The sequence below is a fragment of the Nanorana parkeri genome, unplaced genomic scaffold (assembly GCF_000935625.1).
Source record: "Nanorana parkeri isolate BGI_ZX_2015 unplaced genomic scaffold, ASM93562v1 scaffold829, whole genome shotgun sequence".
NCBI classification, from domain to species: domain Eukaryota; kingdom Metazoa; phylum Chordata; class Amphibia; order Anura; family Dicroglossidae; genus Nanorana; species Nanorana parkeri.
The window spans coordinates 739,520-764,110 of record NW_017307097.1 but is presented as its reverse complement, the minus strand read 5'-3'; the positions used below and the strand labels follow the sequence as shown (position 1 = coordinate 764,110).

The window sequence follows — 24,591 nt, the reverse complement described above, 5'->3', positions numbered from 1 at the left end:
ACAATAAACATGATGACATGATTCAAAATAAAGACATGATTAGTGCTTAAATTATTCAGAGTGGAGGAGTCACGTAGTTTCCCAACGTTTCACGCTAAAGAGCGCTTCCTTAAGAGATGGAGGATATCTGCATCATTGGAAAAATCAGTAAACATGATGTGCAAAACCAAAGTTGTATAATTAATAAATAACCAGGTAGGAGCAGCACCTACCGATTGAGCAGGTTGACAGTATGTGGTTGCTTCTGTATTAGCATACAAAACTATAAACCAATGTGTGTTTAGCCATCACTCTCTGCGAACTGCCTTGCCTATGTACACATGTTTTTTACAGTTATATTGTCTCTATAGTTAAAAATGTAAAAATGCTTTGACATGATTTTTGAAACCCATTGTATATCTTTAGGTAATCCCATTTCAAAGCATGCTTGGAGTCAACATTTTCACAAGAAAGTCAAAAATTGAAAGACTAAAAAATCTGTAGCAAACTGGTATCTGATGCAAAACCCAGACTGGCTCACTATGAAAAGTAAAAATGTATTCACTAGGGATGAAACACTTGTAGCAGCTACTATCCATGTAGAAATTGCAAAGTTGAAAACTATCAATAGCAGTACGCCAAGTTGCAAAAGCACTCTCTAAGCAGCTTAGGAAGTGGGTAGTAGTGTTAACATCTTTTTGACTAATCAGGTTGCGCTTGAAATAGGGGAAGGGTTAAAACGGCTGAATGTCCTTATAAAGACATAAACTCACGTTAGTTGTTTCCTTTTTCTCACCACAAAATAAAGCCTGACTAGGGTTCTAGCTTGAGATAACCTTTCTTGAATTACACGTAACAAACATCATTCTGAACAAGGTAAGCTTTTCCTAATAATGTATAACCAGCAAGCACTTACTGTAGGGTCGGAGTTGGCCATTACATCGAGCAAATAGGCAATCTACCGTTATTGCCATCTGGATAGAAGCTAATACCATATCTCTCTACGCCTAAAACAACTCTACAGCTGCAGAGGAAATCTGTGGTCAGTAAGCACAGCAGTCAGTGAATTGAGACATGTGCTAGATTTTTTTTTTATTTGTGAGCCTTTGCAATATTTAATTTAATTCTTATGGTTTCTTCTGGAAAATGTTGGCGATGGTCACAACTGCAACTGGGTATTTTGTCTGCATTTGATAAAATGTAATAACTTTCTTTAAGTCAAGCTGAAATGTTTCAATGTCTTCTCCTTATTTTCCGTTTTGCATCATATATTACCCAAGACTGTGACAGTCCTAAATAATTGTATAATCAGATTAATAGAGTTGCCACGTCTCCATTTCTCCTCCATTTAATTGTTGTGTTATGTGGCAAAAGGTATTTTGTATTCAAATTTATTCTCAGAGACATTTGGCTCAACTAACTGAGCTAAAACATTTGTGCAATATGCCACAATAATCTTTATTTTCAGCCAAATAAATGTTATTTTTTTCTTTTATTGCTGAAAAAAAAACCGGTTGAAATGACAATTAATGTTTTCACGGTATAATAAATTGAGCCTATAATCTGTGATAGAGAAATTTTTTTAAAAATGATAGTCTTAGAAAAAACCCAATATAGCTACCTTGCAAGCAAGCTGGGCCTGATGATAAATAATCTAATCGTATTAATTCTATTAACATCAACAGTGCACCTTTACTTTAAAGTAATATTTGTACATTTCTGTCTTTATATTTGAAACGTGTTTGTATTTTTGAACAACATGCTCACGTAATAGTCTCTGCTATGGGTGGAGGTGCCAGTAGATGAAAACCTACTGACTCTTAGTCATTGGGAAAAAAAATGTATCTTCATTTTATTATGAACATATTCTCTTTAGGTCAGTGTAGAAAAAAATATAAGTGTCACCCTCAACAATCAATCAGTATTGCATTTTGTTAAAGCAGATTTAAATAGAGGGAAGAATCAAATTGGCTGTTGAGGGCAACGCCTCCATTTGCTCTGCTAATATACAGTATCCTGTTAACTATTTGATGCTTACAGCATTAGAAAACATTATAGCATAAATAACATGTTGCTATTTTAAACTTACTTTAAAAAAACCTTATTACATAAAACATTGTCAAATAATAATATATAATAAAATAGCTATGAACATTGAATGATATGTCCACTATCCAGATTTTATTTACATTAAATCTGTTGCACACTTCTGGTGTGCAGAATCAGCCTGTGTGCTTTAGGCTGGGTTCACACCTAGGCGTACTGAATATGCGCGTTTATCGCGCGTTTCGCGTCGCATGTTTTTACCGCGATTCGCGGTAAAAAAACGTGCGACAAACGCCCGTTTCCGAGGGCTACTTGGCTGTATCCCAATGGAAACGCGAGACCAAAACGCCCCAAAGAAGTACATGTACTTCTTTGGGCGTAGGCCGTTTTGTATCTCGTTCGGACGGGCGGAAATACGGCAAGGTGTGAACCAGACCCATTGAATACAATGGGATTTAGATGTTTGAGCGTTTTGTAGAGCGTTCGTCGAGCGTTGAACGCGCTACAAAACGTTCAGGTGTGAACCAGGCCTTAAAGAAGACTTTCTGACAAGTCCTTGAATATAATTTATTGGATGTTCACAGATCACTAATCTCTTTAGACCTTTGAAACCAACGGCAGTCTCACTGCTGAAATCTCATTTCTAAAAGTCAATTCAACTAAACTGTTATCTGAAATTAGGGTGGATGTTGGGTACTTGAATTACTCATTAGTTTTCATATGTTTCGAGGACTACACTTTTTCATCAACTTCAGTCAACTTCAGTCATTATGACAGGTTGTTATTGTATTTTTCATGTATTTTTCAAGGCAGTTGGAAGAGTGAATCGTGGAGTCATGGGGTTCCTTTTGGCCTATATCTCACTAAGTTGATTTGTTGTTTTAACTGGGTACCGATAAGTCACACATGAGTTATGTTTTCCTTACCTTACATGATGAAGGTCAAAAAGCCCAAAACATCCATATGCCATTTTTAAAAAAAGATTTAGGTTGCATTTTTGTGATACACCAGCAGTTCTTGATGTAGAGTTAGCCATAGGGTTGCAAAATAATAATTTGCATGGCTCTGCCCATTATTCTAAGCCATAGCATTGGGTGATATGATGTCCTTGATCAGCAATGGCGAACCTATGGCAAGCATGCCACAGAGGGCACACAGAGGCCCCTCTGGTGGCATGCGAGCCTAGGTGCCGGTTGCCACAGCCTGCACACTCCAGGTTCTCCACGGGTCTCAAAGTCACGTTAAATTTTTAAAGATGGCCGCCGTGAATAGTGGTGGCCATCTTTAAACCTGGCAGGTGCCCAGATCCTATTTAATATATTGCCGAACCGGCAATATATTAAATAAAAATCATCCCATGGTGGTCCAGTAGAGGATAACTATGATCTGCATCTCTTGCTGATGCAGACTATTCTGACTGCTCCCTCGTAGTGCCATTGCTCACAGGCAAGAGAGATTAGTATGGTCTGAATCAGCCAGAGATGCAGATCACACTGATCCTCCACTGAACCACCAGTGATAAGCCCCCAGTGCCCCACTGGGCCCCAGGTATGCAGCCCCTTCCCTGCAAAACTGGCAAGCAGGAGAGGGGACAATGTTTTAATTATTTATTTTTATTGTTAGTAGTTCTGTGTGTGTCTGATGTGTGTTTTATTAAGTGTGTGTTTTAATGAGTGTGTGTGTTGTGTTTTTTTAATGAAGATATGTGTGTATTTTAATAAGTGTGTGATGCCTGTGTGTTTTATTGAGTGTGTTTGAAGTGTGTGTTTTAATGCATGTGTGTGATGTGTGTGTTTTAATGTTTGTGTTGTGTGTGTTTTAATGCATGTGTGTGTGTGTTTTAATGCGTGCCTGAAGTGTGTGTTTTAATGCGTGTGATGTGTGTGTTTTATTACATGTGTGATGTATGTGTTTTAATGCATGTGTGATGTGTATGTTTCAATAAGTATGCAATGTGTGTGTGTGGTTTTTTTAATGAGTGTGTGGCATGTGTTTTTTTTTTTATGAGTGTGTGTGTCTGTGTTTCATTATGTGTGTGATGTGTGTGTTTTATTAAGTGTATAAATGTTTGAATATGCTGAACGTTTTTTAAACCCCAGCGCCCAAACTGCAACAAAATACTGAACTTATTTTCAGTGTTGGCACTTTGAGATAAATACATTGATTTTGCGTCGCAGTTTGGGCACTCGTGTTCAAAAACGTTTGCCATCACTGTCCTAGCTGATTTATATGCCACCTCCTCTCATCGGATATCTATTAAAGCTTCTTAATTGTACAGCATTCAGAGCACGGCAGTGCTGAATAAGCTAATATAAGGAAAAAGGCCTTAAAGCAGCACTATATCACCAATACCATCACCTGACAGGTCCTAAACCATGCACAGACAATTGCAGAAAATTATGGAAATGGCCTGGGAATATAAAAATGTTATATGATGTGTAGCAACTTCTGTTTTTACTTATGTAACAAATAATACTGATTCATTTATCTTGCTAATAGTAGTTTACTGTTATACACCCCTTAGTGCCTACTGTAGGGTGTATTTGCAAAATGCTTAAAGTGCATTACAAGCAAAAACATTCTTGGATAGAGTAGGGAAGGGAAAATCCTACATGTTAGAGGGGAAATCTATTTATGGTGACACCTGTCTCACTGAGGGTTTCCTTCACTTTGGAGAGATTTCCTCTTATGTTCTGATGTGTCTTCAGGGCAGGAAGTGAAGGGACTTCTCCTTAAAAGGAAACAGTTGGCACAAAAAAACACACAAGGGATTTAACCATTTTCTTCTCTACTCAAAAGTAAACAAAAAAAGTTTAGGCTTTGATTTTGTTATAGCATGATAACAAAATACCAAAATGCATGCCATTAGAATTCTTCTGTAAACAATACAGATAGCAGTGGTCTTGTTCAGAAAAGCCTAAGTAAGACCCCATTCACACTGAGCGCCATGGAGAATCGCGCGTTTTTCCACGCGACTTCGTGCTGAGCGGCATTGAGCTACATTGCGCGATATTGAGTGACAGTGCACATTCTGTCGCGCTACGTAGCACGACTTCTGGGAGGGACTTTGTCGCTGCTACATTGGGCTGTAACCTATCAACAGTGGTCTTGATGTGACATCAGAAAACAGTAGGTCCACCTGCACTGCTTACAGCGCTTCCGGTCCAAGTGAAAATAGTGGAGCCCGCAGTGACAATCACGGATGGCGCCGCGTACAACAGTCAATGAACGATAGAAATCACCAGCACTCCGTAAAGGAAATTAAAAAAAAGTCTATTTATTTGGACTAAACGTCACACATATCGCATAATCCAATGTTTCGGGACCACGCAGGGTTCCTTCATCAGGGCAGAGATGTGACAAGTGAGTAAGACATACCATACCACATATATACCCCTCAGTGAATTTAATTTACGGAGTGTTGGTGATTTCTATCATTCATTGATGTGACATAATTATTTCCTTCCATATTGTTGTGCAAAAGTGACACTTCTGTAGCGCGATATCGCCGGTAATGCGCGACTTTGCGTGACACCATTGAGTCTATGGGGCCAAAACGCGCGATATCTGCCGAAAAATAGGTCATGTTTGAGCTACAAGCTTGAGCGACGAGCTACAGGCGACATTGAGCTGTAAGATGTGAACAGCTCCATTGCAATACATTGGACAAGCTACACTGAGCGACATTGCGCGGAAATATGCGCGATTTTGCTCGATAAACTGATCAGTGTGAACGGGGCTAAGAGCAACAATGATGCACAAAGTGCACTAATTCATAACATCCTCCTATTTCAATCAGACCAGTGTTTTTGGAATGGCCATATATATTACATCTATGGGGGTAAGGACATGAACATGCACATGGAAGACAGCTAGTTATTAATATTAAAAACAGCACAAAAAGAGGAAACAGACACAAGCTCACAGTTTCCACAGCACATTTTAAACAAAAGCCTATTTTTAATAAGTGAGAGACCTAAAATCAGGAAGAAGAAAAGCCTATCTGCTGCCCAAACACTTAAAGTACTCTGAGGGGAAATTATAAAAACTGGAGCAGACAAAATCTGGAGTAGATGGGCATGGCAACCAATCAGCTTCTCTCGTTCATTTTCAAATCTTAACTGAACAAACTGAAGGGAGAAACTGATTGGTTGCCATGAACAGCTGCTTCAGATTTTGTCTGCTGATAAATTCCCCTTGATGTTTATATTTTCTCCATAATTTCTTAATTTGCAAATGATGATATGTCTGTAACAAAAGTTCTGTAAAACAGTTTTGTTTCTATTAAAGACTTTTCAATGTCCCACCTAGGAGAGAGATGGAAAGAAGCTCCTGACATGAGCTCAGACAGACCTTGCTGCTCAGCCTTTAGCAAAGGTGTTCTGTTTACTTGATGTAGGGGACCTCAAGGGTGGCCCTTGACATTACCAAAAAGGCTGCACATAATATTCAGTGAATGTCATGTTACAGAGAACCATCAGAGGCCACCTACATGGGGCAGGGGATGGTCAATGGCTACAGACAGGCTACAAGAGATGGTCAGAGATTGCAGACCAGACACCACAAACATGATATAGCTGTTGTTGGAGACTGGGGACAAGCTTCAGGAGACAGATGTAGACTAGAGACATGTTACATCAGAATTGTAGAGATCACTATCACTACTATTGCAGCACCTTTACAAATCATAGCTTCCACGTTTGTGCTTCCTACAGCCCCCTTTAGAATTACTTCTTACATTAGAAAAGATCAGAGGAAAAAACATTAAAAGAGAAAACAGATAGACATCACAGAAAAAAAAGTTGTCATTGGGAAAGAAGTAAACTAAACTATTCCCCTACTAGAAGCCAGTTTAAACAAAAATTGTCTTTATTGGCTTGAGTAAACACCAAACCACAGACTACTATCTCCCAATAAGTGCTGAAGGGCCACAGGTTGTGCGCCACGGGCCAATAGCTACAATGACCGGCACAGGGGCCGGCTGAGACTGGGGCTGACTTTTACCAGCTATATATTCAGCAAATACCACCTTTATTATCTGGTCATGGGCTCATTGCCATTAGAAATACACACTTTTTAATCAGCAAAGGGAATCTTTGTTAGCAATAGTGTAGTGTTTTTTTTGCAAAATGCTTAAAGTGCATTAAAAGCAAAAACATTCTTGGATAGAGCAGTTTAGCTTAAAGAATCAGGTGAAGCTGTGTTCACTTCAGTGATCCAATCATATGTGTGTTAGAAATTGTTGCAGGTTATGATTGTGCAAAAGCACACTCTTACACCAATCAGATTTCAACATGCTTGTCTAGCTTGCACTGCAAGTCCAATCTGTTTGATTGCTGTAGACAGCACAGAGATGTTGCTTTTCACCCCTTTCTATAAATGCACTTTACAATACTTTATGTATTTAGCTTATAGTTTACATATGCTAAACTCCCGACAGATACAGAAGATACAAATTAATGCAACTCTGTAATCATTAATATACCATTACCTTCATGTTAAAGGAAACAGGGTATGTACATGCATTTGACATGGTATCAGCCTCTTGCAATCACCTGTACTTCCTAGGCTATCCAGAGGTCTGTGTACCAAATGCTTTTGCAAACCCAGGTATGAATGATCAGAGAGCAGATCTGTTGGAGGGACCCAGCAGGCTCCATCCACTATAGGCTGCCTGAAAAAAAAAAACTAAAGGAGGAGGGCGGAGACAAGACCAGTCAATCAGCACAAGAAGAGAGAGTAACAAAAACAGGTCTTTATTATAGTAAACCTCTGCACAAAGGCAATGTTTAAACTGGATTGCTGCACAGATCTGGAAGAAAAACACAAAAAAACACCAATATTCAAATATAAATACTCACACCTCTTGTATTTACACAATATTTGCCTTTCCTGGAGTTCAGCTTTAAACTGACTGCTAACTGTGAGGGTCTATCTTCCATTGAAACCACCTGTTCATTCTCAGCATTGTAATGGGAAAAAGAACAGCATCTTATTAGCAGTAAAATGGGCTCTGTCATTAGTGATCTATAGGAGGTTGTCATTTTTGACCTTCTTCTAAAAATGCCACTTGCCTGGAAGTTGTATAGAATATTTTGCTTCAATACTTTTAGAATGACTGACCTTAAACAAGTTTGGGGGAGATAGAGTTCTCACTCATTTATAACATGCATGTTCAAGGCCAGCAATGGCTGCACCCATCCTTCTCTTATCACAGGGACTCTTTAGGACTCTTTTTCAAATAAAAATGGCAAAAAAAGCTTTCTGGCCAAAGCTGTGACCCAATCACATAGACAGTGCAAATATATTACAACCAACAACCGACTAATGGGTCAATGAAATATAGAAGAGTGACAGCAGTAAAGGACCAAGTAGTCCATCAACTCTGCCCCTTTTACGATTTTTTTCTTTAACCTGTGTTTTTTAACCTATTTTAGATCTCTATCAGTCCCAAGCATGTTTAAATTCACATACTGTTCACTGACATGATATGTCTGCTTGAGGTCTGTACCAAGCATTAACTACACTTAATATAAAATAATACTTTATAAGTAGGGTTGAGGAGTCTGGTGACGGCGATGTCCGTGACGTCACCGGACTCCTCCCCCCTTCCCTTCATTAGCCGACGGAGCCACTTGGGCCGGTGAGTTTGCCCAAGTATCTTTCTGCACTGCGCCAGCCAAGGCATTGGCCTATACACATACAGCACAGCAATTAAGTAATAAAATGTACTAGGATCACACTAATCCAGCACGTTATTATTCTGAGTTGCCCCACTCAAGCGGCGGCCATATTGAGTGGGGCACGTGAGATTAATAACGTGCTGGATTAGTGTGATCCTAGTTCATTTTATTACTTCATTGCTGTATGTGTATAGGCCAATGTAGTTGGATCTGTATGTGAGTTATAATGAATCGAAATTAATCGATTAAAAAAAATTTCGATTAATCGAACACAAACATTTTAATCAGTACCAGCCCTATTTATAAGGTTAGTTGTTAACCTGCCTCCTGCTAGTTTGAGATCCCCGTGTCCCCAGGTTCTTGATGTTAGCTTCAAACTCAGTTATGGCAGCAGAAGAATTAGGTTTCTTCAACATCCTGTACAAATTGTGTACTGTTGCCATAGCTGTAATGCAATCAGATTGTTTAAAAAGCATGAAATTATCAGGGAGGTGTGGTGTCACCTGGAGTGGCCACTCTGGGTGACACCCTGCTGGGACGTCATCACGCATGTGTGTGATGTCATCATGCGTGCTTACATACCGGCGGCCATCTTGGTTATGGGCGCCGGCAAAAAGAGGAGGGGACTTTCACCCAGGGGGATAAAGTATGCCCTCCTTTCTCGTGCAACTGTCGGGGTCTTGGTCCATGACTGATTGCCCGACTTTTCAGAGGGTGTGACACCAAAATGATTGCCAGTCATTTTGGTGTCACCCCCTCCAATGGTGTCACCCAGTGTGGGCCGCACCCCCCATGTGATGCCACTGGGTGAAGAGTGTGGAGAAGGCAGGAGAAGTGAACAATCTAGGACAACATAGCTGATTTGGAAAAATTCTCCAATTCAGCTCACTTTCCACTTCAGCTATGTTGTCCTAGATTGTACACTTCTCCTGCCTTCTGCAAACTCTTCACCCTTTTGTGAATAACTGTAAGTTTTAAAATTAAAATATAAAAATTAAAAAAAAGCACTTGGGATTGTTGGACTAGTTCTCTTTATTCACAGGAGGGTAAATAACTGAGGCTCCATTCACACATTAGCAATTTTTTGTGCTTATTCGCACGCATGGAAACGCGCTAAACATAAAATTGTAAATTAAGACATGCCAATATATTTAGTTCACACCTGTGCATCATCTGCGCTGTACGAACCGCACCTCATGCCAAAAAAAGTGCAAGTGCAATATCCTAGGCAGATTCTGCAAGTATGTTACAATTTGCGTGTTTTCGTACCGTATGATTTTTCATGCGGAAAACGCAAACGCTATGTGTGAATTGAGCCTTATGGCGGAAGAGGTTTCATGTTGAAGTTTTATTAAGGACTTCCGTTTATCTGGAATTTTCTTTCTCTCCTCCTCCTTTTTATCTTTTTTTGCTTTCCTCTGTTCTAGAGTTTGGAAATCTAGTACCTTTCTACTGGCCTTATTTTTTTTTGTTTTTGTATATGGAAAAGGAAATATGTTTTACTGACATGGATGTTTCTGAGAGGATTTAAGAGGATATTGACTCTGTAAGTACAGGGTCGATGGGTTTGTATGAATACTATCTGACATTGTGATTGAAGTGGCAATATGTATGTATGGTCAATATACAGTTTTCTTATGTTTGCGAGTATATATACATACCGTAGGTAAGTTGTTTTTATTTATTGTCTGTAAAGTTATAAATAAAGAATTTATAAAAATAATAATTTATATATATTTTTGTTTTTTAAATATGTGTATAAATTTTAAGGACAACAAATTTTTCAGCTGTGACTCACCCTGAAAGAGATTTTGTTTGTTGATGTCTCTCCTGTAGTAACTCAAGGGGAAGCTTTATCTTGAGAATGCATTAGTAATAGCGCTTCTTCAGTGTTTTTCCCCATAGTTCTCTTTAGGGTCACGGGAGGACATGCACTACCTCCTCCCGTGACCCAAAGCTCAGTATATAGCGAGCTATTGCCAGTTATATACTGAGAGTGCCGCAGCCGGGACAGATGCCAACAATGCTGTCGAGATCCACCCAGCTGCGTGAGTGACAGCTGGCTCTACCTATCTAGAGGCAGAGCCAGCTGTGCCCACCCCCTTCCCCGTCCGTTCCCCCCACTCAACGCTGGAGGATCAGAGAGGGGAGGGGGGAATACCTGCGGGGAGCGGTGAATGACAGTTACCACTCTCTGCAGGTTGATGATCGGAAAGTGAGCGAGTGACAGTATGTGTTCGTTCACTTCCCGATCAATAGAGCCGACCTGTGACAGCTTCTTTGTCACATGTCAGCTCGAACTTTGAGGATGAGTGGAAATCACTCACCTCATAGTTCTTCTTTAACTCTCACAGACTTCAAATCTCTCCAGAGTGACTTTTTACAGCTGTCAAATCTGTAATTATGTTGTAAAAAATATACTGTTACATGAAACAGTAAAATACAGAAGCTTCTTATAATAACATTGTGGAAAGGGATTTTTTTTTTAAATCATCCATTCAGAAGTTTGCTTTTATCCTGCACTAGGGGGAAAAACTTGCATGTGATTACTTACTGTAGACAACACCTTCCAGTCCGTTTTTTTTCATAACAATCTCATTATAGGTCCGGTTACATTTTTCAACTATTATTTTTTTTTTACTTTAAAGCTGAACTTTTGCGTTAAATATATTCTTGTATAGCCACAAAGGATATAAACCCATATTAACCGAATGCCTTTGCAAACCCAGATAGTACCTTTTAAAAGTAGTTGTGACATCCTCATGGTGCTGTACATAACCTGTGAAGAAAGCAGAGGTGTAGAAGGGGCCCAGCAGGTCCCACCTACTTCAGGCTGTCCTGGAGAAAACTACAGGGGGGCAGATACAAAAGCAATCACCCTGCACAAGGAGAGAGAACAGCAGTGACCGGTCTTTATTACAGGAAGCTCCTACACAGAGGCATATTTTTACACTGGATTACAGCACAGATCTGGAAGGAATACACAAAGCACACTAGGAGATCTACTAATAAACAATATTCACTAGTGAATATATGTGAACATTTGCTCTGTGCCAATAAATGCCAAAACAAACATTCTTTAGGTTTTGTCTGTACAAGTGGAATACATTTTGAAATGTTTTTTGTTTTTTTTCACAAGTAAATTTTTATTGTGATTTTAAGTGTCAAACATTCAGACAGTAACCAAGTATAAAGAAATAGTAAAACTTACACAAAGTAAAGTCAATACTGTAAGAGGGGGTGGGGAGAAGGAGTTCCAGGGAACAAGCCGCGGTATGCATGCTAGAGAAGAGCCCTGTGCACAGCCAACATGTCCCATTATGTAACCTTGAGAAGCAAGAGTGGGGCATACGTGGCATGTAAGCCCAAGTGTAGCTAAAAAGTTACATGAATGTCCTTTGAAGCGAGTAAACCTAGGTGTCAGGGAGGAAGTCAGCCTATGGCTATGTTGGAGGCTTAATAGGATGCTTATTGCTGTGTAAGGGTGTCAGGGCTTGTTCTAGGAAGATATACCTAATATAGAGGAGGGAGAAAAGGGGAGAAAGGGCGAGAAAGATGAAAGAAGATTAGGGAGAAGGAAAGAGAGAGCTAGAGAAGGCTAGGCTTTAGAGGGAGACAGAGAGAGAAAGACATTCCCCGCTTCCTGTAAAATCAAAAAAGACAGCCATTTTGAAATATTTTTATCTAATATCACATTCTGGCCACTAGATGGGCTTGTTCTAGGAAGATATACCTAATATAAAGGAGGGAGAAAATGGAGAGAGGGCGAGAAAGATGAAAGAAGATTAGGGAGAAGGAAAGAGAGAGCTAGAGAAGGCTAGGCTTTAGAGGGAGACAGAGAGAGAAAGACATTCCCCGCTTCCTGTAAAATCAAAAAAGACAGCCATTTTGAAATGTTTTTATCTAATATCACATTCTGGCCACTAGATGGAGCAAAGGAAGCACAGGAAATAAGTATTTATTTTCTATGCTCCTAATCGCCATCTAGTGGCCAGAATGTGATATTACATAAAAGAAAACTGGAAAATACCTTCACTTAGAAAGAAACAATGAAAGTACCTTCATTTTTGCATATATCCACACAGAACAAATGTTCACAGATTTTGGCAAGGTAATCAGCCCTGCAAATAGCTTATAAATAGCCCTAAGATTTAAGCAGAAATACAGACACCTCTTGTATTTAGACAATAGTTGTATATCTTGTTGTTAAGTTTTAAGGAAGTCCTGTTCCTGTCAAGTGGTCATCTTGCAGAACTCCATTGATCTAGACATCCTGGGCTATCCATAGGTCTTGTGCTTCTCTCTTCAGTTTGTTCAGTTAAGATTTGAAAATGAAAGAGAGAAGCTGTTGGGTTGCCGTGCACAGCTGCTCCAGTTTTCGTCTGCTCCAGTTTTAATAAATTCCCTTCTCTGTATATGGTGTGAACAAGTCCTCCAGGAGATTGTAACGTGTGGAGAGCTTAAAGGAGAACTATGAGATGAGTGATTTACACTCACCTCATAGTTCTAAGCCGACCTGTGACAATGAGACTGTCACAGGTCGGCTCAGTAGATCGGGAGGTGAGGGAACACATACCGGGTTCACTCACCTCTCGATCCTGTCACGGCTCTCTGCCGTGACAGGGGGAGGGGCTGGATTCCCCTCTCCGATCTGCCAGCACTGACTGGCGGAACGGACGGGGGAGGGGGCGGGTACAGCTGGCTCTGCCTCTAGGTAGGCAGAGCCAGCTGTCACTCACGCAGCTGGGCGGATCCCGTCATCTACGTCGGGATCCGCTCCGGCTGCGGCGTCTCAGTATACCGCGAGCTGTAGCTCGCGGTATACTGAGCTTAGGGTAACGGGAGGACGCTAGTTTGTGTCCTCCCGTTACCCTAAGGAGAACTATGGGGAAAAACACTGACCCCATAGTTCTCCTTTAAGAAGCAATTTTGTCGCTGCTATAAGTTAAACTAGTGCTGCAACATTGGGTTGGTGTGCTACAAATTGCTCTGCTTCAGTAAACTGTTAGGTACGTCATAGAAGTGACCGTAGTGTGATTGTCACTTGAGAGCTGGTGGATGACATAAAAAGCTGTGTGACTGAGCTACAAATTGCTGTAAAACGAGTTAGCGCTTCTATAGAAAATAACTGGTTTCCTCAGCAAGAAATCTTTTTTTTTAAAAGGGGGTTGCTGTGAATAAATTGTCTGATATGGCCCTTGAGAGTCCAAAACTATTCTTCTGAGTAGGAAAAGCGGAAGTGTAAAAAGAGAAGTAAAAACAGTTGAAGCAAGGGAAAGACCAGAGGAGAAGCAAGACTGAGAAGTAAGACAGGAAATGATGTGTCATGTGTAAGATTAGATCACTGATTCTTTTTTTTTCTTATAATGATTAGACGTGCTATTCTAGGAGCGAGCGATCGGGATAATATGTTTGCGGGCAGAGATTCCCTTTTTTATTTTGAATTTTGATGCAATAAAACTGTAAATGGTTTTATAGGGCCATTTTCAGAAATCACAGTTTCTCTTTTTGTCATGATATTCTTTTGTTGCCAGGATTAGGGGTTACATACTGTATATTTTTGGGGTATCTTTAGGCCTCATTCACACTATGCAATTTGGGATCCCCACGGTAGGAACCTATGGGTAAATTAAGAAGAGGGTGATGTCAATGGACTGGGCCAAATACATTTGCAGGGCTATTCACTAAGTTCACACCTTCCACAGTGCATTCCGGCCCGATTCCGATTGCAGCATTTTTTCTGGCCGGACCGCGAGCATTGTTGTGCCTTGCGTTCCCGTGCGGCCGATCGCATTGCGGCCAGAGGGCGTGGCTACAGTACCATTGAGTTCAATGCACCGCCACGCCCCCTCCCACCCCACAACAAAGTGTGCCAGCCGCAATGCGATCCAGTGCGTTCTGGCCAGAATCAGGCTGGAACGCACTGTGGATGGTGTGAACTAACCCTAAGCCCTCATTCACACTGTAATCGGCCCGCACCTACAGCTTCCTGCTGCGTGCAGTGCTGTACTGAGCAGCTCCCAGGAAGGACAGGTACTGCGTGTGAATAGTACGCAGCCCCCGTCCTTCTCTATGGGACTACGCGGTCGTACGCCCCGCTACGCTCACTCGCCCTGCACGTCCGTGCGGGTGAGCTTACTCGTATGCTTATAGGATGTATCTTGTCTGCATCCGAGCCAGGAAACACGCACCCCTATGGACCAGCACTTGAGGTGAGCGTAGGGGGGCCTTCCCGGGAGCTGCTCGATACGGCCCTGCACGCAGCACGGAGCTGTACGTGCGGGCCGATTACAGTGTGAATGAGGGCTAAAGGTTGAAGAGTTTGGAGAAAGGGTGCAGAGGTACTCCAAAGGAAAAGTAGTAGGGGCATCCAAAACCCCAGAGTTGGACGTTAAGGTTACCATAGGTTAATTTTAGGTTTAGGGTTAAACTTTGGTGTTTAGTTTTGGATAGGGAAAGGGGCTCTACTGGGGAGATTTCCAACAGGCAAACTCTCCAACAAGGAAACATACAACAAGAATAAAACTTTTTTTGTAAAGCAGGTGAGCGCTAAAAAATCCATGTCAGCTTTTTATACTGTTCTATGCTCCCATTGCAGATTTTCTCTCAATGGGAGCATTGAGACAATCCCATCACGCAGAAAGGTGGTATTAGGCCACCATTAAAAAAAATTACAGAAGTATTTATCCTTACCCACTCTATTCTAACTAAAACAAAAAGCTTTGTCTGGATCTACATTCTAAAAGGTAGTTTGGGAATTAGGACGAGGTTAGGGGGTTAGGGGTTAGGTTTGTGGGTTTATTTCAGGCTTAGTATTAGATTGAAGATAACAGTGGCTTACATGGTTGCTGTTCCCTTTATGGGGTTGGACATTTCTTTTTTCATGTGTTTTTTGGGGGGTCTGTCTCTGCACTCTCGAGTTTACATTTTGTCAATGCCAGCACTGGATGTGCTTAACTATACTCCACCAAAAGCATAAGTGCATCTAAATCTAAATCTAATCTGGATTCTGATTTAATCAAGATGCAAAAAATCCATATCACTGCTCAAATCTAGATCACTCAGCTTTTTAAGCAGCATATAATTTAGCGGTAATTGTGCATATTATTATACAATAATACTAATGAGTATATTAATTAGTATTATTAAAATATTGTTCTTATTGTGCATATTGTTGTTGGTTTTCACAGTGATTAACCAACTCACGACCGGACTGTTTTGGCCTTGTTGTACATGAAGGACCGTGGCTGTTTTAAGACGTTGCACACACATGCTAAAGTCTGAATTTTGGGATAGAAAAGTACTGTACTTTAAACCCCCAAACAATGATATATTTTCTGAAAGCTGAGGCCTTGTAGAATAAAAAATTGTCAGCTCCATTTTTTTATGTCAAAGTATATTTGGGTAAATGTTTAACAAATCAATATTTTTAGCAAAAAAAACACACTTAAATTAATTTTAGTGCACACAAACACAATTGAATACCTTTTTTTTTGGTAAAATACAAAAGACGGGGTTATGTCGAGTAAATAGATACCAAACATGTCAATTGTTAAAATTGTGTGTGCCTGTGCAATGGCGAAAAATTATTGTACTCAAAATGGTCCTTAGGCGAGGCTTTAAGAGATTTTACTGCTCATCAGTTTAGAGTTAACAGCAAATGATGGACCTAGAATTATTGCTCTCACTCTGACATTCGTGGCAATACCTAACATGTGTGGGGCAATCGTCATTTATGTACGTACGCTTTTTCTTTCGCAGACTCATTTTTTCTTCTTTAAAGAAGATTGTTCCTTCCAGCCCTCCGTGCGTGAAATAGCAGATTTTTTAAAAATATTTTTTCCCGGCACAGCCTATCCTTTCACCTTTCTCACCTAGGTGAGAATGACATCCCCAGCTTCCCAAAGCTCCTAGGCTACTCACATCATGCATTCCAGAAGGGTTCAGGGCGATCTAGAAAATACTTTGCATGTGCCGCCGTATGTCATCAAGTGGCAAGCTGCAAGAACCCAGTAGAGGTATTTGACTCCCAATGATGTAAGCAAAGAGAATGATGGCATAGGACCTAGAGTGCGGCGTTCTTTGATAGATTACAGCAGGACAGTTCTGCATTTGATAGACATTTGAGTATGTGTTTTGAGGATAATCCAAGAAATCAGGTAATAGGGAAAACAATTACACAGCGGTGTATTACATAGTTTTTCTTTAATAGCATGGAAGCAGGAGATGAAAGTCGATTACTCTTTTAAAATGCACTACAACCTACGAGATCTAAAATCATTTAGGGGTCTATTCACGAAGCTGCCGAAGGATCTAGCCGTAGCTTCGGCCGATCCTTCGGCTAGCTTCGGTTACGGGAGTCCATCGGTTAATTCGAACCGAGAGCCTGCTCTACGTCGTACGCCACGCCCACCGCACACACGCTAAGCCGGACACACGCCCACAGAGCACGCCGCCGCCACCGCAGCGACTTACAAGGGTTCAGGTAAGGGGGAAACGGGTATGGGGGAGCTGGACATTCTGGGTCCTGCCATTTTGAAACCGAATGCCCTAACTATTGACACCCAACTGTGGCCACCCCAGCCCTGGCATCAACAAGGCACACAGTGCACTCCTTATCACTATAGAAAAGACTCCAATACATGCAAATCCCCAATAGCCACCATCCTCTCACTTCACTTCACAGAAGGCACCTTGTTCCAATAAGCATGGGCAACAATTCAGGGGACTAGACTGACATACCAATGTGTATACTATAGGTCTCATCTCACCTGTTTTAATGTTTCCTGTTTAAAAAAAAAAAGCGGCATACTGCAGAACACCAGCAGCTATAGAGGAACAACAATAATACATTAAGCAGCCTGTATAATGTACTATTACTGGGATTTGTTGTTCCTCTATAGCTGCTGGTGTTCTGCAGTGTGCCGCTGTATTATACATTGGAATTCTGCATTGCATTGTATTGTGCATGGTGTTCTGCATTGTATAATACAGCGGCACACTGCAGAACACCAGCAGCTATAGAGGAACACCAAATCCCAGCAATAATACATTAAGCAGCCTGTATAATGTATTATTGCTGGGATTTGTAGTTCCTCTATAACTGGTCAGTGGTAATCTGCATTGCGCAGTATAATCATTATACAGCGCAATGGAGACTACCACCAGCTATAGAGGACTACAAATCCCACCAATAATACATTATATACAACGCAATGCAGAATACCAGCAGTTACAGAGGACTACAAATCCCAGCAATAGTACACTATAGTATAATGTACTATTGCTGCATTCCTCTATAGCTGCTGGTATTCTGCACTGCGCCGCTGTATAATGTACTATTATGCACACCACACTTTTTTTTTTCTTCCACCACGCCAAGCTTGCTCCCGTGATGGACTACAATTTCAATAGAAACTAGTAGTCCATCACTGGAGCCTTTTTTTTATCCGAACTTAACCGAACTTAATAATCGGCTAACTAATCGATTATGAAAATAATCGTTAGCTGCAGCCCTATGTATCACCCAGCTGTAGATCCTCAAATAATTTCTAAATTCATGCTGATGTTGTCCTTCCTTCTGGAGGGTGGCTACTTTTGTTCTTCATGGTCCCTGTGTGTGTTGTAAAGTAGCCAACGCTCCAAGCTCACTCCTGTGATGGACTTCAATCTCAATGCAAATGAATAAACGAAATGTGAGATTGCTAACTTTTTGTTAATAATTAAGGTATTTGAATGCATTTTAACATTAAACTCCTGAGTTTAGTGTCACTTTAAGGCCCATGGCTCCCTTAAACTGTATTAATGTAACCTTCCCTATTGACTACAATACAGTGTGAAGAAATATTGAATTTCCCAAAAATATCCCAGTTGTTTTCTGACAATTTGGTGAAGCAAAAACAAACAGCGTTATTCACAAAAGGGTGAAGAGTTTGGAGAAGGCAGGAGAAGTGAACAATCTAGGCCATCATAGCCGAACTGGAAAGTAAGCTGAATTGGAGAATTTTTCCGAATCATCTATTTTGGCCTAGATTGTTTACTTCTCCTAACTTTTCCAAAACTCTTCACCCTTTAGTGAATAACCCTGTAATTTTGCTCATTTCTAGTGTGAAATTCATGGTAAATAAATTGTCAATCTGCTTTTCTAGTCAGGTCATGTAATGCTAAATCTTGCCGTGGATATGTATTATGGGGTGGGTCGTCATGAAGCCCCATATATCTCCTGAGGTTATGTAGAGTGCTTAAATGCAATGGCAATTCTATAAATATGATTGTTATGAACTTTCATTAATGTGGATTCCGTAACAGGAAATAAAACAGCCACTAGCCTTATAGCATAACTAGTATTATTACAGACATTGGCATAGGTAGTATGAGTACTATTAATACTGTTATTATTACAGTAGATTGTTCCTGTATTAATATTTTTATGATGATTGTAGGTGTTAAAACTATCCTATTTATTAATGTCACCCTTCACTACACAAATTCTTTTCATCTTTAATGACAGAATTCTGCAAGATCAATTGAATTGTTTGAAATGCTCTTTGTCTGCAAAAAATGGTGAAACATTCAGTGTCATGTTTTTTTCTTAGAGCCGAACAGAAAAACAACAGAACATGGCATCTCGGCCAATTACAGAAGATATGGAGGAACTGAGAGAGGCATTCAGCAAAGTTGGTAAGTGTTTTCAACGTTTGTCCATTGACTGATCTTAGCCTACATTGGAACTCCCTTCAACTATGTACATAGAATTTTAGCGGATGTTCACTTGCTTCTCTTTTGCAAATACTGAGCTGGGCCATGCCAATAGAAAGTTTAAAATATTTATTAATACAGTAGTATTCAGAAGGTCTACCAAGTTATACGATCACTCCTATGTTAACTATTTACATAACAATAACAGGATTCTATACACACCAAAATACCTAAAAAGGATGTACTCTGTGTCCTTATTCAGTGTTGCCCTTTCTAAAAGAAAACGATGCAGTTTTTTTCAGAAATCGCAGTGGGGCATACCTCCCAACTTTCTGAGATGAGAAAGAGGGGCACCTTCTGGCACAATTTATTTAGGCAATAGATACACCCCTGCCATGTCCCCAGTTATGCGAAACATTAGGAATTTATATGGTAAAAATGATTGCTTAAACCCAGTATTGTTTTTTTACATCATTACTTTTCCGTTATACTGGCTATTCAAAATAGAAAACAAGACAATTAGGAGACAAGATGACGGTTTAGTGCAGAATAACACTTTTGGTAGTTGAATAGAACCTTTTGATAGATATCTGTATATCAGACCTAAAAGAGGGACAACTGAGGTGGAAAGAGGGACAGAGGTAGTTCCCAGACATTCGCCTGAGATGTTCCGGGAAGGGGATTGTTAATTTGCACGGTGCACATCTGGGGGGGTGATGGTTGTGGGGTGCATGGGGGCAATAGCGGCTCCTGGTGCACGTTGCAGGGGGTGGTAGGGAGAGCGGTTTGTGGTGCAGGGCATCCTGCCCAGCCAAAGTATAACATGAACAGGGCGCCAACCAGAGCCTCATAGGTTGCTAAGACCTCCCAGCAACCTGGAACACTCTGGCCAGAAAGGGGGCGGCAGACACACCTGCCCAAGAATACGGACACCGGCATTTCAAAAGTAGATAGAGTACGTCTATTTATTGTGTCAGGCACATCTGACCCAACGAGATGCCACCCGAGGCAACCACCTCAGGCTGTCTCATTATAAGGACGGCCCTGGACAGAGGTTCCAAAAGAGGAACAGTCCATCCAAATGAGGGACAGTTAGGAGACATGGTGGGGGAATTTTATGTGGTTATTGTAAATGGTAACATTGTTTAGCAGAGTTCTTCTTTAGGAAAAACCTCCTTAAGATCACCACACACTATATAATCTAATTGTACAACATCATTTAGGTCTACCAACAACTATGTGTTGTAAGGGCCTACACATCTGTATACAAATTAAATGGTTTGTCTAGATTTCTCCTCATATTACATTGTTTTGGTAAAATTAAAGGAGATTTACGGAGACTACATTATCAGACTATAATGTGTACACTGTGAGAGATTAGCATGAAACTAGTAGAAGTTTGCCATATCAATCCAAAACACAGATGAAAAGGGAAAGGATTGAGGAAGGCTTAGCCATCTGACCATCCCATTTCATCCAAAATATTCCAGGGTCCTTTTCTTTTTTCCTTATCCAAATTTGTCAGGATTACCAAACCATGCTTCCAAACTTCACAAATGAAAAAAAAAATAGAGAAAGGCTTTCCTGATAGAATTATTTTGGATTTCTTTAGCTTTTTGATTTTTAAATACATAGAGGCAGTCTGATAAGTCCCCGATAGTTCTACATACAGTATACAGTATGTACTGATTTTCTTTTAATGTGTGCTCTCTCTTTTAGATACTGATGGGAATGGATTCATAAGCCCAAATGAATTAAATGACTTGTTCAAAGCTGCTAATTTGCCTCTCCCTGGATACAAACTGCGAGAAATCACCCAGAGCCTCATGGAGACAGGAGATCAGAACCGAGATGGCAAGATCAGCTTTGATGAGTTTATTTCAGTAAGTTCATACTGAATGCAGTGACAATATAAACTTCAGAATAAACTTCAGTTTCTGTGCCCAATTAATTATCTTTATCTTTCCAATCCTGAGCATATGCAAGCTACGTAAATACAAGTCTGGTTCATTTTAGACACTATTTAAACATTTCATGAATTCAATTATGTTCAATTTTATTCATTTTGAATCATTATTATTTTCATATTTTTAGGTTTTTCAGGATCTTAAAAGTTCGGACGTTGCCAAAACATTCAGAAAAGCCATTAATAAGAAGGAAGGTATTTGTGCAATTGGTGGCACATCTGAACAGTCCAGTGTAGGCACCCAGCATTCCTATTCAGGTAGGAGGATCTTATTACTGTTCAGTTTTATTGGCCTTTAAGGACCTGTTCACACTTGTCTGCGTTTCTGCTGCAGGAGGGCAGAATCTAAGTGACTGAAATTAATTGACTCTTATCAATCTATAATGACAGTATTCTGGAAACTGAAAGCCAAAGACGACCTTATTTTTTTACTAGGATTGCAAAGCAGTAGATTTTCATATGATATTTTCCCACACATGTTTGCTCACCTATGCTGTGTTCTGCAGTGTGAATTTGAGGCACTGGTTCACATTAATAAATTACCCCTCTATTTTATAAATGGGACATTCTTGGCTTCATATATACAGAGTGTGTGTGATTGGCCAGGAAGCCGGCTCCATGCTCCCTTATCACCAGGGAGCATGGAGCCGGCTTTTTGGCTAATCAGGTATATACACACACACACACATATACCAGTGTCAGTTTATTATTTCGATGCTTTTGAACACACTTCAGATGATCATTATCAGGCATATAGTACATTCTATACTTTACTATATACTATTCTATACTATTCATCCTACCAGGGCCAACCCCGGCCATCCCTATAATGAGGCAGTCTTAGCCTGTCTCATTGGGTCACGAAGGAGCTCTTAGCAACCTATGATGCTCTGTCCGGTATGCCGCCCAGCTTACTGACATCACTGGTTGCCAGGAGCTGAGCGGGACATGTGGGCTGGTATCCCACCCAGCTCCTAGCAACCGGTGACATTAGTGAGCTGGACGGGATGCTGGACAGAGGTGCCATGCACCCCCATCACAAAGCCCCCCTGGCCCAGTAATGTGCAACACCACTGCCCTCCCAGTAATGTGTGACACCACCACCCACCAACTCCCCCGGGTAACGTGCAATGCTACCGCTCCCCCAGAAACATCCACCGATGCCAACCCGTAAATTGCACTGCCATCACCCAAACCCTCCCCCGCCGCCTCAGGCAGCGAAAAGTGTACGTACGCATCTGCACCCTACTTATAACCTATCAAATGTGACATTTACTGCACTATTACCTAACATTCACCAGGAACCTTTAGTACATACTGTTATGCTGAATTAACCAGTATGTACACTGGTTGAGAACTGGTATTAGTATACAAGTATTTTTATATGAAGATTTTAAATTGCAGACAGTGACCAGGTTTACAGTACTCTATATTGTTCCCATTAACAGAGGAAGAGAAATATGCTTTTGTAAACTGGATTAATAAGGCTTTGGAAAAGGACCCAGACTGCAAGCATGTCATTCCCATGAACCCAGACACTGATGACCTGTTCAAAGCAGTCGGTGATGGTATTGTTCTTTGGTAAGTTTACTTGAAAAATCATCTTTTAAATTGCATTATAAAATGCTATGCAATTTCAGAAAACAATTTAGAGGGTCCAAGTGGCTCTACCAACTGATAGATTCTTTATATAGTTAAAGCAAACACCAAGCCAGTCCAAAAAAGGTGCCTTGTGCACTATTCATCAACCTACCAGCATCAACTGGGTCTAGCAGCATTATTTCCAAGATGTCCTGCACCAAGGACTTTACACCAAATGTTCTCCTACCTTAAAAGAGTCTGATAAGGCTCGAAACCTTGCTACCTCAAAAAGGCTGAAGTTTTTATTGTTACTACTGTTTGATGTGAATAAAAAAGCTGTTATTTTTAAAAATTAGCGTAAAGCCTTTGGTGATGTGCATCTTGTCCTCAAAAATTAGCTCTACCATCTCACACAGATTGTGTTCAGCCAGATCATTGACCTAACTTTACTCTACTGCCGTTTACTTTATTGCAGTTTAGCAATACAGCTTGGCCATCAACCTTATTACCAATTGAAAATTGGAGTTTATCTTTAAAAAATAGGGTCTGTTGATTTTTCATGTAAAAGATGTACAATGCTGTAGTTTACAGCCCATTAAAGGTCAAGTAATATTTCATATATTCTGGCAGCATACTGTAAAAACAATCCGTATATTGTAAAATGTATTCACTGTTTGGCCAGATCTTGATAGCACAGCCTGAATATTAGAAAAAGAGTAACAAGTAAAATCTGATTTTGTTTTTCAGTAAAATGATCAATCTCTCTGTGCCGGATACCATTGATGAAAGAGTAATCAACAAGAAAAAGATAACTCCTTTCACTATCCAGGTACAAATGAATTGAATTTTAATAACTTTTTGCTATTAGCTCTTTTGCTAATGAACACAGCCTCACGGGCCCCTTCACACATTTTCACACATTAATGCATGTGTGTGAATGTACACCTTTTCATAAATTGAGTCGCATTGCATTAAGCCAGCCCATTCAGTTTGAATAGGTTTCAACACACCTTAGTACACAAAAAAACCTACATACACTTTTTTTTTTTTAGAAATGCAGTGCTTTACAACACACAAAGCATCCATATCTGTGTGTTGATTTCTTTCTACTGTATTCCTATATTGGGATGCCTTTAAGAATAAATTGCAAAACACATATATACCTTGTGTTATAACAATTCAAAAGTGTGAACCCAGTCTTTTAAAAAAAAACTTTGGTCAAAACTAAAAAAAAGGTACCATAGGTTAAAATTAAGCATGTACTTAACTAACACCAATATGGTATTATTATTATTATTTCCAGATAGATCTAATATGCCAAGACAGTTTATGTGGCTAAACAACTTGCTTAATCAATAGCTGGATGGGGTATCAAAAGGATAATATTTAATAATCAATGGTACAATAATTGTTAATCTTGCCATAAATGTTATCATCATGCAAACATTTCTGTAACCCCCAGGGCTGTCCTTATAATGAGTCAGCCTGAGGCTATTGCCTCAGACTGCATCTCTTTGGGTCATGTGAGGACCCAGAGCGCCATTAGCATGCACCACAAGCACTCGAACCCCCAGCACACCCCAAAGAACATGACCACCAGCAAACCCCCCCGCCTCCAAGAACGTGACCACCAACACC

The 24,591-nt window shown here is 40.3% G+C and overlaps 1 protein-coding gene across 2 annotated transcripts in view; it reads left to right on the top strand.

Moving 5' to 3' along the window:
* Nucleotides 1-19,306: 19,306 nt before the first annotated feature.
* LCP1 (lymphocyte cytosolic protein 1) overlaps nucleotides 19,307-24,591 on the top strand; it is a 21,183-nt gene continuing 15,898 nt past the window's right edge. Inside the window, exons 1-5 of one of the 2 annotated variants that reach the window (XM_018565301.1) lie at nucleotides 19,307-19,388; nucleotides 21,126-21,206; nucleotides 21,499-21,630; nucleotides 22,821-22,953; nucleotides 23,701-23,782. In XM_018565301.1, the coding sequence (XP_018420803.1) occupies nucleotides 19,328-19,388; nucleotides 21,126-21,206; nucleotides 21,499-21,630; nucleotides 22,821-22,953; nucleotides 23,701-23,782 (489 nt within the window). In that variant the 5' untranslated portion in view covers nucleotides 19,307-19,327. Of the gene's footprint in view, nucleotides 19,389-21,125; nucleotides 21,290-21,498; nucleotides 21,631-22,820; nucleotides 22,954-23,700; nucleotides 23,783-24,591 lie in introns of both variants that reach the window. The other variant, XM_018565300.1, reaches the window with a different exon arrangement.